This window comes from Cyprinus carpio, chromosome B8 (assembly GCF_018340385.1).
Source record: "Cyprinus carpio isolate SPL01 chromosome B8, ASM1834038v1, whole genome shotgun sequence".
In the NCBI taxonomy this organism is placed as follows: Eukaryota; Metazoa; Chordata; class Actinopteri; order Cypriniformes; family Cyprinidae; genus Cyprinus; species Cyprinus carpio.
This window is the reverse complement of record NC_056604.1, coordinates 1356751-1371389: the sequence shown is the minus strand read 5'-3', so window position 1 is coordinate 1371389 and position 14639 is coordinate 1356751. Positions and strand designations below refer to the sequence as shown.

Genomic DNA, 14639 nt, shown 5'->3' with positions numbered 1-14639 from the left:
CTTTATCAATAAAAAAACATATAATAATAAACATAAATTAATATATCATTTGAAAGCTTAGAAGCCCAAAGATTCATTTTGAAATCGGACATTGCGTTACCATGGAAAATGGTACTTTAAAATCTTATGGCGGTCTCCCCCCCTTAGTGGGCGGAGTCAAGTGTCTTATTACAAAATGCATTACGGTCTTTTAGAATCAAAACTTTTTATAATCTTGGCAGCAAACATCATTGGAAAGGTCTGAGTCTCAGGATTCCATATTTGGTTGTTATTTTTAAAGTATTTTGAAGTAAAATTGACAGAGAAATCTAGAGAAAAATTAATTAAGCAAAATTCAAAGGAGTTTTGGTGGCTGTTTGTGGTATATGACGCCCTAAATACAATCTCTTCACAGGAACCTCAGTTTTTTTTTTCATATCAACTTCAAATTTGGAAAATAACTTATTTAGACACAAGGCTTTAATACCAAACCAATTTTTGAGTAAAACCTGTTATGTAAAATATTTATAATAAATAAAATAAAGCACATTTTATTTACAGTACATTTAAACTTCTATAACTTTTTTGGTACTTTAATTAAAAAAAATAAAAATCCACTTTTGCCAAAATCTTGCTAATTTTATTTCTTTAAAAAGAAACCAACTTTAGGTCTATATTCCAAAGTGTTATTAATTACAAAATTTTTAGTTTGGATAGTGCACTTTAATGACTATTTTAAAAAAAATGGGGGTGACACTTAAAAAGGGTTAAATGTTTGGTTTTGTATGCAAGGATGTGAGTGTTTAATTGTTTGTGCTCTTTTCTTTCTGGGCTAACAGTCTTGTGCTCTTGCAAAAGAAGACGATTGTGTTTTATACCTGCGGTGACAGAAAGAAACAAGCCAATGCTGCGTATTTGATCGGCTCTTATGCTGTGAGTTTTCCCCTCCAGCTTTTTTTTAGCCTAAAGACGTCGCTTTCATGAAAGTGCATGAACCATTTCTAATGGTTCTCGCATGTATATGCATGAGCTTTGCATCTAGTTAGGTGTGAAAAAGAGTCACTCTTGCTTGTCCTCTTTTGTAGGTAATGCATCTACAGAAAACGCCAGAAGAAGCGTACAGCCTTCTGGTCTCCCAAAATGCGTCGTATCTTCCTTTTCGGTAATTGAAAAATGTATCCCCTACATGCATTTAATTACTTTTTTAACTGTTTAAATCAGAAGCAATCTCATTTTCCTGTTCATCTTTGATTTAATCTGTCATTGCATTCAAACAGAGATGCATCTTTTGGAGCATGCATGTTCAATCTGAATATCCTCGACTGTCTGCTGGCCGTCCACAAGGTACTCGGAGTCTCTCTGAAGGTTTATCTGGTGTGTTTTGCAGATCCACTATTGCTTCTGATCGCTTGTTTGTGTGTTTCAGGCTCTTCAGTTCGGCTGGCTGGATTTCTCAAAGTTTAACGTGGAGGAATATGAACATTATGAGGTGAGTTTTCCATGATATATACTTTTTTTTTTCTTGCTATTAAATGGACGTGGCCATTTGTAAACTCTATATATTATATATTTTAAGATATGCCAGAGCAAGATATTTTCAGTTGAGACATGCATTTAAGTCTGGGACTAGCTTTAAGCCTTTTTTTTGAAACCGGGGGAAGAGTTTAGCCACACACACTGACAGACCCGATACTTTAATATCGTTTCCAGCGGGCCGAAAATGGAGATTTTCAACTGATAATTCCAGGGAAGTTTTTGGCTTTCAGCGGCCCTCATCCAAAGAGCAAGATTGAGAACGGTGCGGTATGTTTTGGCTTGTTCACCCAATGCTCTCCAAAGCTGGAATTAAGGACAGATTTATATACACTCCTCCTTTTTTTTCCATCAGTATACCCTCTTCATGCCCCTGAAGCGTATTTCCCCTACTTCAGGAAGCACAACATCACCACCATCATCCGGCTCAACAAGAAGATGTACGACGCCAAGCGTTTCACAGACATGGGCTTCAAGCACCATGACCTGTTCTTTGTAGATGGCAGTACGCCCAACGACGCCATCGTCACCAAGTTCCTGAACATCTGCGAGAATGCTGACGGAGGGCATTTGCTGTCCACTGCAAAGGTTCGGGTTTTTCAAGCCTAAAATACTCACGTGACGAGCACAAAACCAGTCATAAGGGTCAGTCTTTTGATATTGAGATTTATACATCATCAATAAATCATCTCTCCATTGACGTGTGGTTGGTTTGTTTAGGAGGCAGGACAATATTTGTCTGAGATACAACTATTTGAAAATCTGGAATCTGAGGGTGCAAAAAAATCTAAATATTGAGAAAATCATCTTTAAAGTTGTTCAAATGAAGTTCTTAGCAAGCATATAATCACTAATCAAAAATTAAGTTTTGATATATTTACGGTAGGAAATTTACAAAAATATCTTCATGGAACATGATCTTTAGTTAATATCCTAATGATTTTTGGCAATAAAAGAGAAATGTATAATTATGACCCATACAATGTATTGTTGTCTATTGCTACAAATATACCTGTGCTACTGACGACTGCTTTTGTGCTGCAGGGACACATTTATCCAGCAAGCGATTCATCTACATGATAAATTTAACAATAAGAATTTAAGGCCATAAAAAGTCATAAAAACGTGCGGATTTTCCATACAAGGTTCATAAAAAGTCATAAATTTAACAATAAGAATTTAAGGCCATAAAAAGTCATAAAAACGCGCATATTCCACACAAAATCATAAAAAACATTTAGCCACGTCTTCGTAAATTGATATGCTCGTCCATTTATTTGTTCTCCCATCAAAAATGCGCTCGCGCGCGGCAATGGCATTCATTTGTTTCGCTTGTTGTAGTTTTGTATTGAGGAATCTGGGTGGTATCACAGCGTTCCAGAACTACAAGGTCCATGCGGCAGCATACAGACTTGTCAGAAGGACTTTCACAGAACCTCCCGCGAACTCCGAACATACTGTATCATACTGAGTCACTGCTTAGTTTAATTAAAATCATCCTGGCTATCACAATGGGAAAATGTACCTTTAACGATCTATGGCTCGATGACGAGGTGCGTTAGTAGCCGGCTCAAGCCCGTCGCTACTTAACAATCTGTATCACGCCTATTGCACTCTGTGTAAGTAAGACGTTGGAGCTGTCTAGTTTAGGCATAAAAGCCTTGAAGTCGCATGCAAAGTTGGAAAAGCATATCGTTGCTGTAAAAGGCCTGCAGAAATTGCAGGCGATCCGTCAGTTTTGTTCGGAGCTCCGTCACTAACGTTTACCTCGGTCCAAGTACAGCACAGGATTCTGTTCTGTCGCATCCAGTGCAACACACAGTGGTTTCGGATCAACCTCCACACTGAAAGCGAAGGTCGTGTGGGTGTTGAATACTGTGACCAACACACCAGTCGTACAACGGGCGAACGAAGATATATTGCCGAAAACTTTTCCGAACAATGTTCCCAGACTCTGACATAAGCAAAAATATTTACGTGCAGGAAAGATAAGACCTCATACATCACTACCGGTTTGGCTTGGCAGATTATATTAAAAAAGTCCTCATCTCCAAGGGCTCGGGGCCTTATGTTCTCACGTTTGATGAAAGCTTAAATCACACAAGCAAGAAGAAACAGCTGGACATACACGTTCGGTTCTGGAATGACGACAAGGTGACTTGTTATTTTGGAAAGTAATACCATAAAATAATTGTTAATTTACAATGTAACTTTACAATGTTACAATTGTTAAGTGTTCCTGTGTTCTTGATACTCAAGAAAAAGAAGGCGAAGGCTTCAGTTTCTTAATCGTAAGTAAGAAATAATAGAATTACTCTTTAAATAATAAAACTGGTTACTTTTAATGAAAGTCAATAATAAAAAAAGACTTTTGAAAGGAATTTTAATGACTAAAGTTATTTATCGTAATTCGTTGTAGGTCATAAATTCAAATCATAATGGTCATAAAAAGGTCTTAAAAAGTCTTAAATTTGACTGATTAAACCCTGCAGAAACCCTGTCTTAGTTACTAATAAGATACATGTTAATTCAAACTAGGGCTGTCAAGCAATTTAAATGTTTATTCTAATTAATTACATGATTAAGCTAATTAAACACACATCAATTTTCGTCTGAGAAATTAATTACCACCGCCAAAAGATCGTTTAAAGTCATTGTGTTGGATGAGAAAACATTCAATAGACATTACAAAAGCGTCAGAAAGAAATATTTTGATTCTACATTGTGTATATATATAATATTAAAGGGATTTTAACTAAGAGTACTGAAATATGAAAATAATATTTTAAAAAATAAAAAGCGTTGAATAATTAATTTCAACAGATTCATTCAGAAGCAAATGACTCTTTATGAATGAGTCACTGAATCATTGACTCACTTGATTCATTCAGTTACAACCACCGCTGTTTTGTTTTTTTTTTGTTTGATCAGAGATGCTCAGCAGTTCTGCTGTTTGCTTTGATTGAAACCATTTACGTTTGCAAAATTAAGCAGAAACGGACAATGTTGACTATTGTCTAAAATTTAACAGCATTAACTAATCACAGTATACATCACAACTGCATTCGTGCAGATATTGGGGATAATTTAAACGGCACTCTTGCTGGTGTGATATTGCTAAACTATATCATACGATATAAATATCAGAGGCTATTTATTTATGTTTTGCGCTCACATCCTTGAATTTTAAGGCTTATATAACTGCATTTCTAATAGGCTTTATCCTGCATCATCAGAAACTGCATGACAGACATCCCCTTATAATTGTTGCATTAATTTTATTGCCTGATCCAGCAAATCCACCTCAGTTCATCAAGTGGACGTGAGTCTTCCAGGTCTGGTTTTCGAGTGTCATGAAGTATTAACAGATCAAACCACGGTGTGTTTCAGCCGGTTCTGCCCGGTCTGGGCCGGACAGGGACACCTGATTGGCTGTTACATGATGAAACACTTTCAGACTCCTGCAGCCGAAGCCATCGCGTGGATCAGGATCTGCAGACCCGGTTCAGTCATCGGACCTCAGCAGAACTTCATCGACGATGTGAGTCTTATTTTCAGAGCGATTATGCTTCCGTGTGCAAATCTGCGTTAGTGACGGCCGATATGGGCTTTAAACATATATCCGATTGATGCGGCTAAAACAATAAATGATATCGTAGGCTCGTTACACATGCAAAAGTTGTTTCACACACGTGCTACTGTAGTGTATTTATTCAGACTGAGACCGTACAGTCCTAACCAAACCAGTTCCAGAGCGAAAACACTCAGCATGGGATTTTCAGGTTTTTAGAAGCCCTGATGGTAATAAAATGCATGCCTTTGATGTAACAGAAAGCAGGCGAGTCTGTGGGAGGAAGGTGATGTGTACCGGCAACAAATAACCTGAGGCAGGAAAAACGGCTCGAGTAAAGCGGCAGTGGCTGGGATCCTCTCTGGAGTGGAAGATATTTCCATTAATGGTACAAACAAGAACATTTCACAGAGGAAAAACTCCTTCTGAAATGGTAAGTAATCTATTTATTCTGGAACACATCTTAGTTTGTGTGTCTGTTTTGCATAACAGTGTAAAGTTTAGTGCACTTTGCTGAATTATATGACCCAGTGAGATAAGAAAAGATGCAAAGCGGATGCTGTTGTTACGGTTGTTAACCAGGGTGTGTGTTTCATTGGTTAGCACACTGAGGAAGAGGAAGAGGAGTGCGGAGGACTCACACAAGGTGATAAACTAAGAGCGCTGAAGAGTACGAGGCAGTCCAGAGCATCCACAGGCTCAATATCGTAAGTTCTTCTCCGTTTCCTGTCCATCTTTATACATGTAGCCATCGGTACAAGTGCACTAGTGTGGAAGAAATCTGCTCCTGACTCTTAATGGATCAGTCTGTGATTGATTTCAGGACACAGTCATAAAGTCACATTTTTTATCATGATTTCAGAATTTTATTTATTTTTGCAGTGATTTCAGAAAAAAATGCTTACTAGCTTTTATTTCACCTTCCCAAGTTTTAAATAGTAATTCATTAGAGTTTTTAACTTTACCCAATTTTAAGCATATTAAAATAAACATTACAACAGTCCTGCACCCCTGGTAGTAAAGTGCTGCTGGCAGTCCTGCTGGGCTCGCTGTGGGCCCGGCTGGTGTGTGTAATGGTAGCAGAATGACGGGGCGTGAGAGAGTCCTGTGACGCCATCGTGTGCGGATACGAGGCTGCCGCAATGCTTCTTTTCATCTCAAGCCTTTTGTTTTCAACTTTTAGACTCATTGTGCTTCCCCAGCCAAGCCAAGACTCTTTCTGGAAAGTGCATAGATTCAGAACTCCTCACCTTTTAGTGTCAACTCACTTTTTGGAGATCTAAATAGGTCACCTGTGAGATTTGCTTGGATCCAATGAGAAAGTGTTTTTATTTGGGAGGGTCTTACGAGGGTAAATAAAGAACTGGAGCCGGTCGCATAAGCGGTTTAGACTAGTATTAAAAAAGTTAGTCATCTTTTTTTTTAAAATATAATTTTTTTTTTTTTTTTTTTTTTTTTTCTTCGACTGGTCATAAACTTTTTTAAATTCAGTTTATGAAAATTGTATTGGAAAAGTAAGACATGAGATCTGAGATGTGCAACTGCAAGTTGGTCAAACTAGTTCTTTACTTTAAAAATTATGTCTAAAAAGGGTTATATTTGATGTATTTGAGATCTGAGATGTGGGACCAGGTGAAGAGAGAGAGAGAGGACAAACATTTTAGCTCAGCATTGCCGTCTAATCAGCTAATATTGTCTTAACAGCCTGCATAGCACTTCATCTTTTAATACACATGGGATTTTGACCAAATCTTGATTTTTGTGAAATGTTGCAACAAATGGTAAATGTTGTGGGTAATTTTTTTTTTTTTTTTTTTTTTTTTTTAATGTGACCCTGGACCACAAACCAGTCTTAAGGGTTAAAGTGTTGAAACTGAGATTTATGCAATCATCTGAAAGCTGAATAAATAATCTCTCCATTGATGTATGGTTTGTTAGGAGGACAATATTTGAAAATCTGGAATCTGAGGGAGCAAAAAAAAATCTAAATGTTGAGAAAATCATCTTTAAAGTTGTTCAAATGAAGTTCTTAGCAATGCATATTACTAATCAAAAATTAAGTTCTGATATATGTACGGTAGGAAATTTACCTTCATGGAACATGATCTTTACTTAATATCCAATGATTTTTTTTGTCATAAAAGAGAAATCGATAATTTTGACCCATACAAATTTTTGGCTTTTGCTACCAAATATACCCCAGCGACTTAAGACTGCTTTTGTGGCTGCAGGTCACATATAAGATAAAAAATCTTTTTAAAAAATACCTTGAAGTAGCTACAATGAACGAGTAAGCAAATATCAATTCCATGTGGGGCATGATCCCAATCTGTGCAGTGTGTTCTGATTTTTTTTTTTTTCCTCCTCACCTGTTTGCATCTCTGAAGGTGTGTTTATAGGCTCACAACAAAAGTCTCACCAAAACTGTTTTTTTTTTTCCAGTCAGATGCATGTAGAAATCCACCTTCATGTATGGTTTTCAGCCTTTTTTGTCTAAGAAACATGCATGATCTTGATCTCAAAGTAGATGTTCTTTTTTCACACAGTCTTTGCTTTGCACGGTTTTTTTGCATGGTGTGTGTGCTTGCTTTGTCATGCATGAAGTGTATTAACTGCTCTGTGTTGTTGTAACACACTGTGGTCATTTTGCTTTGATCGTCTTTTTCTTCAGAGTTTGCACCGCATCACTGGATCTGATCTCAGACGGCGAATAGAGATTCAGTTTATAATTGGAAACCGTTTCTATCTAGTAGGCTTAAGCATTTACTCCCCTATTTTGCACTATTGCAGCACAGAGTCATGATCAAAAACCTGAGAAAGGTCCTTGAACCCTTACAATGCATTCAAATCTGATTTGACCTGGAAAAAATATCTTTAAAAAAAAAAAAAAATTAAGAAGGAATGCAACTTTGCAGATACTTTAAGACGCTAAAAGTACACATGTATTTTTTTCTGATTTTTACCATTATTTTGTATGAGATATAACCTTTAAAATAAAAATAAAAAAGTTACATATTTCATGTTCAGGTCATTTTGATCTGGGTATGTATGGAGTACCATTAGGTGTCAAAAATTATTTATGATGTTATGTTTCTAACAACTTTTGTAAAAATATATTTAGCTTTTTTCACCCCTACTATATCTCTAATACTTCTGGGACCTGAATTTTGTTGATAAGCATTGAATATTAGACCTCTGTTGGACGAATCATTTCCCATTTGCAGCTTGAAAAACTGATCACTTTCTTTTTTATATATAAGAAAAGTTTATAAAAAAATAAATAATTTTTTAAAGAAAACAAAGATTAATAACTATTTTTTTGATATTATATTATTAAAGTAAAAAAAAAAAAAAAAATAGACTGTTTTTGAGCAATCATGAGTTTTAAATTTTAAAGATTTAATTAAATTCCCACTCTTAATAAAAAAAAAAAAAAAAAATTTTTTTTTTTTTTTTAAGTGTTGCACTTTGCAGTGGGGTTAATGCCCCCCCCCTGGGGTAATTCTCAGATTATATGTTCTTATAAATTTCATTGACAATTTACATATTTACATAAAATTTCTCATCAATACTGAAAAGATATATATGCAGTAATAAAAGGCTGCAAATACAATATGTGACCCTGAACACAAGTCCATAAGGGGTAAGTTTTTTTTTAAATTTAGAGATTTTAAAAATTGAGTATATATCATCTCAAGCTGAATAAATAATCTCTACATTGATGTGTGGTGTGGGTGCCTGTTAGGAGGACAATATTTGTCTGAGATACAACTATTATTGAAAACATCTTGGAAATACTGAGGAGCAAAAAAAGTCTAAATATTGAGAAAATCATCTTTAAAGTGTGTTCAAATGAAGTTCTTAGCAATTCGCATATTACTAAATCAAAAATTTAAGTTTTGATATATTTACGGTAGGAAATTTACTAAATATCTTCATGAACATGATCTTTACTTAATATCCTAATGATTTTTGTCATAAAAGAGAAATGTATAATTGTGGACTCATACAATGTATTGTTGTCTATTGCTACAAATATACCCTACCTGTGCTACTGTGATTTTTCTGCTTCTGTGCTGCAGGGACACATGTGGATTTAGTTGGAAAAATATAAATTAACGATGATTCTTCGAAATGCGAAACACTACACATATATTTGAATGCTCTTGCATCGTGAGGGTTAATCACATCCTGGTTCCTGCTGTAATCTCGTGTGAACGGGCAGAAGTGGAGTGAATGTGGATTTGCACGCGCTCCAGATCCATCCGTGTGTGCGGCGGGAAAAGACGAGTCTCTTCTGCTGTTTTTGTTCTGAATTTCGCCCCTGTGTCTAGACGGCCGCTGGCCATGCTGCTGCTCTCTGCTCTCTGTAGCGTTGTCTTCTGCTGGATGTTGTTTGGCTTCCCTTCCGTCCGTTACTGTATAGACGGGGTGGGATTGTAAATGCTTTCTCTTAACCCCGTCTCTGGACTGGAACGCTGTAAGTGTCTCCACGGATCATCCTTTATAATTATCACAGGCTTCTGAGATCAAGCAGCGTTTGATTCGTTTAAGACAATTTCAGGAAAGATGTGCTCTATTTACAGCATGATGTTGATTACCACAGAAAATAATTTGACCCCATAGTTTTCACACATTATAATAAAAGACTTGAAATAGAAGTGAATGTGGCCTTGCACTTTAAGGGTTTAAAAGCAGAAATGTCAAACTGTTTTTGTTAAAGCACTTAATAATTCTTCAGTTTAATGTACATACAGATGAGCTAGTTGGATATTAGCAAATTAATAAATTAATAGTTATATTTCCACTATATATATATATATATATATATATATATATATATTATATATATATATATATATATATATATATATATTATCTATATATATATATATATATATATATATACACACACACACATTTTCAATTTAAAAATATATATTTGTTTATATTGGTTTTGCTTGTTTTTTGTTACTTTGCATTTATACTTTTTCTTTTATATTTAGAAATTATAAAATAACAATTATAAAAGCACTATTATAAAATATAAAATCATTAAGAAATCCGTTTTAGTCAGTGTCGCCCTATTTTATTTATTTATTTATTTTATTTTTTTTTTATGAAGTAAAAAAACACCATAAAGTGCTTTGCAAAAAAAAAAAAAAAAAATGTTCTTCAATTTGCGACTAAATCAAACAATCACTGAAGCTGTTGGTCAGTTTCATATAAGAATAATCATACATTTAATAAGAGTGCAATATATATATTTTCTAAATGCTGTAAAGATATATTGTTTGTTGTTAGTTTAATGCATTAACTGATGTTAAAAAATGAGATCTTATTGTGTTACCAAATATTTGCATAAAATGAATGAATATAAATTTAGTTTGTGTTGTGTCTTTTTAATTTCTGCTTTAAAGTTTTGTCTTCAAGTAATCGGTGTTTGAGTCGATTGTTTCCTGTGGAGATGAACATTACGACTCACACGCAGCTGTTAATATAATGTGTATTAAACCCAGAATATCCTTTAACTTCAGATCAGATTTCATTTGTGAAGCACTTCAGTTTGGATGTGTAGAGTTTAATCAGGGTGAACATGATTTGATCTCTCAGTCTCTCGGTGCGTTAACTGCATTTTGCTCAAGCACTTGAGAATATGTTGTGTGTGTCATGCATTGATAATTGTATTTCGCTCTCCTTATCCGTCCTTGCTTTATAACACTGCACACAATCCAATCATTAATTCAGTAAACAGATGCAGAGTATCTTGCACGTTACGTAACTAACTGGATGATTTTCGATGTATGTTCATGTGTTTTGCTGTCAGAGGACGATGATCAAGGTTTTTCTCCTCTCCATCCAATCGTCTTATAAAGTTTTGTCTGCTTCGTGTGGCTCATTTGAGGCTTTAAAGGATGATTTTGAATCTAATGCTACACGTGTGAACAGACGTGATTGTAGTATCATGTGTAACGGGAGGGATGGCGAATCATTCTCAGCTTCATGTGTGAGGCAGAGGCACCAACGCATCTCATGCATCAAAAGGTTTTTTTTGTCCTTTTGCATGTTTTCATCACACTGAACTTTTATTTTTTCTTTATCTGCAGGTTAGAAGAAAATGCAATACACTCCAAATCAACATCAAGAGCGTTAAGGTAACTAATCTTTTTTTTTATTTTTATATATATATATATATATATATATATATATAGCGGATATATATATATATATATTATTATTATTATTTTTTTTATTTTTTTATAATGCACAAAGGTAACTTAAGATTTTTTTTTTTCATGCACTTTTTTTTATTTTGTCATATTTTGTATATTTTTCATAAAATGCATTATTTTATATAACGTGTGTGTGTGTGCATATGTGTATATATACGGTATAATTGATATAGTAATGATTTTATTTTATCATGCATGTTTATTTTATATTATAATATATTGCTTACTCATTTTAGTATAAAATTTTGTATATTTTTCAAATAAATTTTGTAATTTTATTTTAAAAAATATATAAAATATTATATATAAAATATATAAAAATGATATTTTTATGATTATATCATACACACAAAATATTTCATCAATAATAATATATATATTTTTTATTACATTTAATTTGTTTGATACAAGATAGATAGATAACTATTAATGATTATCATTATTTTATTTTTTATTGTTTAACAGAATTATTCTGCAGTTATTGTGCGGATTGTAAGTCTATCAACAGTAAATCTGTCATATAATCTGTAAAATATCTTCTGTGTAGCTCAGACAAAAGGAAAAGAACTCGGGCTTCCCCCCTCGGATCCATCAGGACCCAGTAGGTAGGTGTTCCACAGAGTCTTTCAGCCTTTTGCATTAAAAATCGCTAAAGCGACTTGAGCAAGTCTGACGTTCATGTTCACGGCTGACGTTTTCCTTTCACAGCCCTTTACATTCAAGGCTCGCTAAATCTTTAGGCAGCTTGCACGTAACGGCCTGTGAAAAGGATCAGGTGTTTTCTGGCTCAGTGGCCAACAGTAATTTCATCAAGCAGTCGAACTTAAAGCACTTAAGCCCAGTGAACAGTCAGCCGCACGCGGCCCAGAGATCACTGCAGCTCTATGGCCTCGGCTCAGTAAGTGTACAGCGGCCCTCGTGACCCGGGCTCTTTCCTGCATGACTCTGACGGGGAGAGCGGGCGTCTCTCGTCTTTGCTTGCACACTGTCCTCTGCTGATGGATGATTCACGTTAAAGACTCTTACAAGATCCCAGTCGCTCTCGGTCTGTGAGCGCGACTCTGAGCCGTTTACACCTGGTTGTAACGTGCGTCTCGTATGCATCAGATTTATCTGTGAATATAGTTAGGATTTACTTTAAAATCCTTGTTTCAGCATAGAAGTTTGGAATGATGCATGTTCACCAAAGCTGCATTTATTTGATTAAAAATACAGTAAAAATGTGAAAAATTATTAGAATTTAAAATAAGTGTTTTATGTGTGAATCTCTGTTAAAGTGTAATTTATTTCTGTGATGCGCAGCTGTATTTTCAGCATCATTACTCCAGTCTTCAGTGTCACATGATCTTCAGAAATCATTCTAATATGATGATTTATTATCAGTGTTGAAAACAGTCGTGCCGCATGATATTTATGCGGAAACCGTGATGCATTTTTATTTTTTAGGATGCTTTCAAAAATAGAAAGTTCAAAAGAACAGCATTTATTTGAAATCTAAATCTTTTTTAACATTATAAATGTCATGTTCGATTAAATTTAATGCATTCTTGATTTTTTTTTTTTTTTTTTTTTTTTTTAAGTATTTATCACGACTTTTCAACATTGATATTAATCAGAAATGTTTCTTGAGCAGTAAATCATCATATTAGAATGATTTCTGAAGATCATGTGACACTGAAGACTGGAGTAATGATGCTGAAAATTCAGCTGCGCATCACAGAAATAAATTACAGTTTAACACATATTCACTTAGAAAACAGCTATTTTAAATTCTAATAATATTTCACATTTTTACTGTATTTTTAATCAAATAAATGCAGCCTAGATGAGCAGAAGAGACTTCTAACGAGACGTGTGAACATCAGCTGTGAACGTGCCTCTGTTCTGAAACAGTAACCGGATCAGAGACTAGTTTTAACAGGTTTTTATCTTTTCACTGCCTTGCCAACCCGTAATAGACCATCTCTGTCCCGAAGAAGGAAAGTGCTTCACACAATGCCATCGGTGCGCTTTCACAGACCATGGTATCAGATTTCCTCCTTCAGCTTCTTTCTGCTTTGTATGTATAAAGCGTTTCTCAGCATCTGTCTGAGTTTAGAGCATGTGCATGAGTGCTGCTCGTCGTTCTGCTCGTATGGCTTCGGTCTGTAATGTATTTGTTGTTTTACAGTAACTCGATGTCCAAAGCTCGGGCTCCTCTCCTCCGCTGAAACTGGATCCAGTACAGACCAGCATCACTCCAGTTTACTGCTTCATGGGTTTGTCTAAGTGATCTGCTACTATAAACCACATTCAGACTGTGTGTTGGGAAATCAGCAGATGTTAAGCATTTTTATTTGATCGAGAGAAAGCAATGCATTTTATTTTTAAATCGGAGAGCTTTAAGCATAAGTGAAGTTTGACTTTTTATGCCATTGTAAATATCATGAGTGTCAGAAGCTGTCTTTGCCATTATGCATTGTTACTAAACCTGTAATATTGTTTGTTTGTTTTTTTAAATACTGTACCTAGTACTTTATTAATACTTACAGAAATGTGAATCACACTGTGCTAATCATGACTGAAAGCTGTATATAGTCTAGATTTATATTTTTTTTTATTAATATTAATTTTTTTTACTGTAAATAGTACTGCATACCTTTATTTTGATGACCAAATATAAATCATGATTATTTCACGTATATATATATATATATGATAGGAAAGGTTTTGAGTCATATCCCTTTTAATAAATCCTTTCTGCTATTGCAAATGTTGAATGAATATCATTATATATTTGTTTATTCACATTTTGAAAGAAAATAATCATTTAACTTAAAATACCAAATCCTTTATTTTGATATTTATGAATTATGTGGGTTAACTTGATGTGAGAGTTAATAAAACCATATATATGAGTAAAGAAAACAATAGCATATGAACTACTAAAAAATTATAAACACTAAATTAGTAAAACTATAACTGAAATTGTAAAATAAAACTGAAAACGAAAAAACTGTCAAAATATTAATAAAAACAATCCTTTATTTAAATATTTATAAATTTCGCATTTGATTGATTTGAATTCTTACAGAAAATTTAAGCATGCACATTAAAAATTAAACAAGATTAAAGTCTTTATAATGAACAGACACGACTGTGTGAAATGTGGAAATGATTCTGAAGTCTTGGGAAGAATATCTAAGTTGTAATTTGAGCTCGAGGAGCTGAAAGAAGTGCAGCAGATGTGACTGAAACAGTGTTTCGCGCGGGAGGCTTTTATCTCGAAAAGAATGAAATAATGAGTGTTTTCATGCTTCGCTTTGCTCTATGGAGACAGCTGC

At 34.5% G+C, this 14639-nt stretch overlaps 1 protein-coding gene and 1 long non-coding RNA gene across 2 annotated transcripts; both read left to right on the top strand.

Annotated features, from left to right (window-relative positions):
- The first annotated feature begins 5394 nt into the window (after positions 1-5394).
- Positions 5395-11921, top strand: LOC122138301 (dual specificity protein phosphatase CDC14AB-like). Its single transcript, XM_042730388.1, has 4 exons — positions 5395-5516; positions 5687-5790; positions 11191-11238; positions 11864-11921. The coding sequence occupies exons 1-4, from the start codon at positions 5469-5471 to the stop codon at positions 11919-11921; spliced, it is 258 nt and encodes an 85-aa protein (XP_042586322.1). The 5' UTR covers positions 5395-5468.
- A 43-nt stretch (positions 11922-11964) lies between these two features.
- On the top strand, positions 11965-14068 carry LOC122138204. The gene is made up of 2 exons (XR_006155374.1): positions 11965-12214; positions 13487-14068. It is a non-coding gene; the product is annotated as an uncharacterized LOC122138204 (long non-coding RNA).
- The last annotated feature ends 571 nt before the right edge of the window (positions 14069-14639 follow it).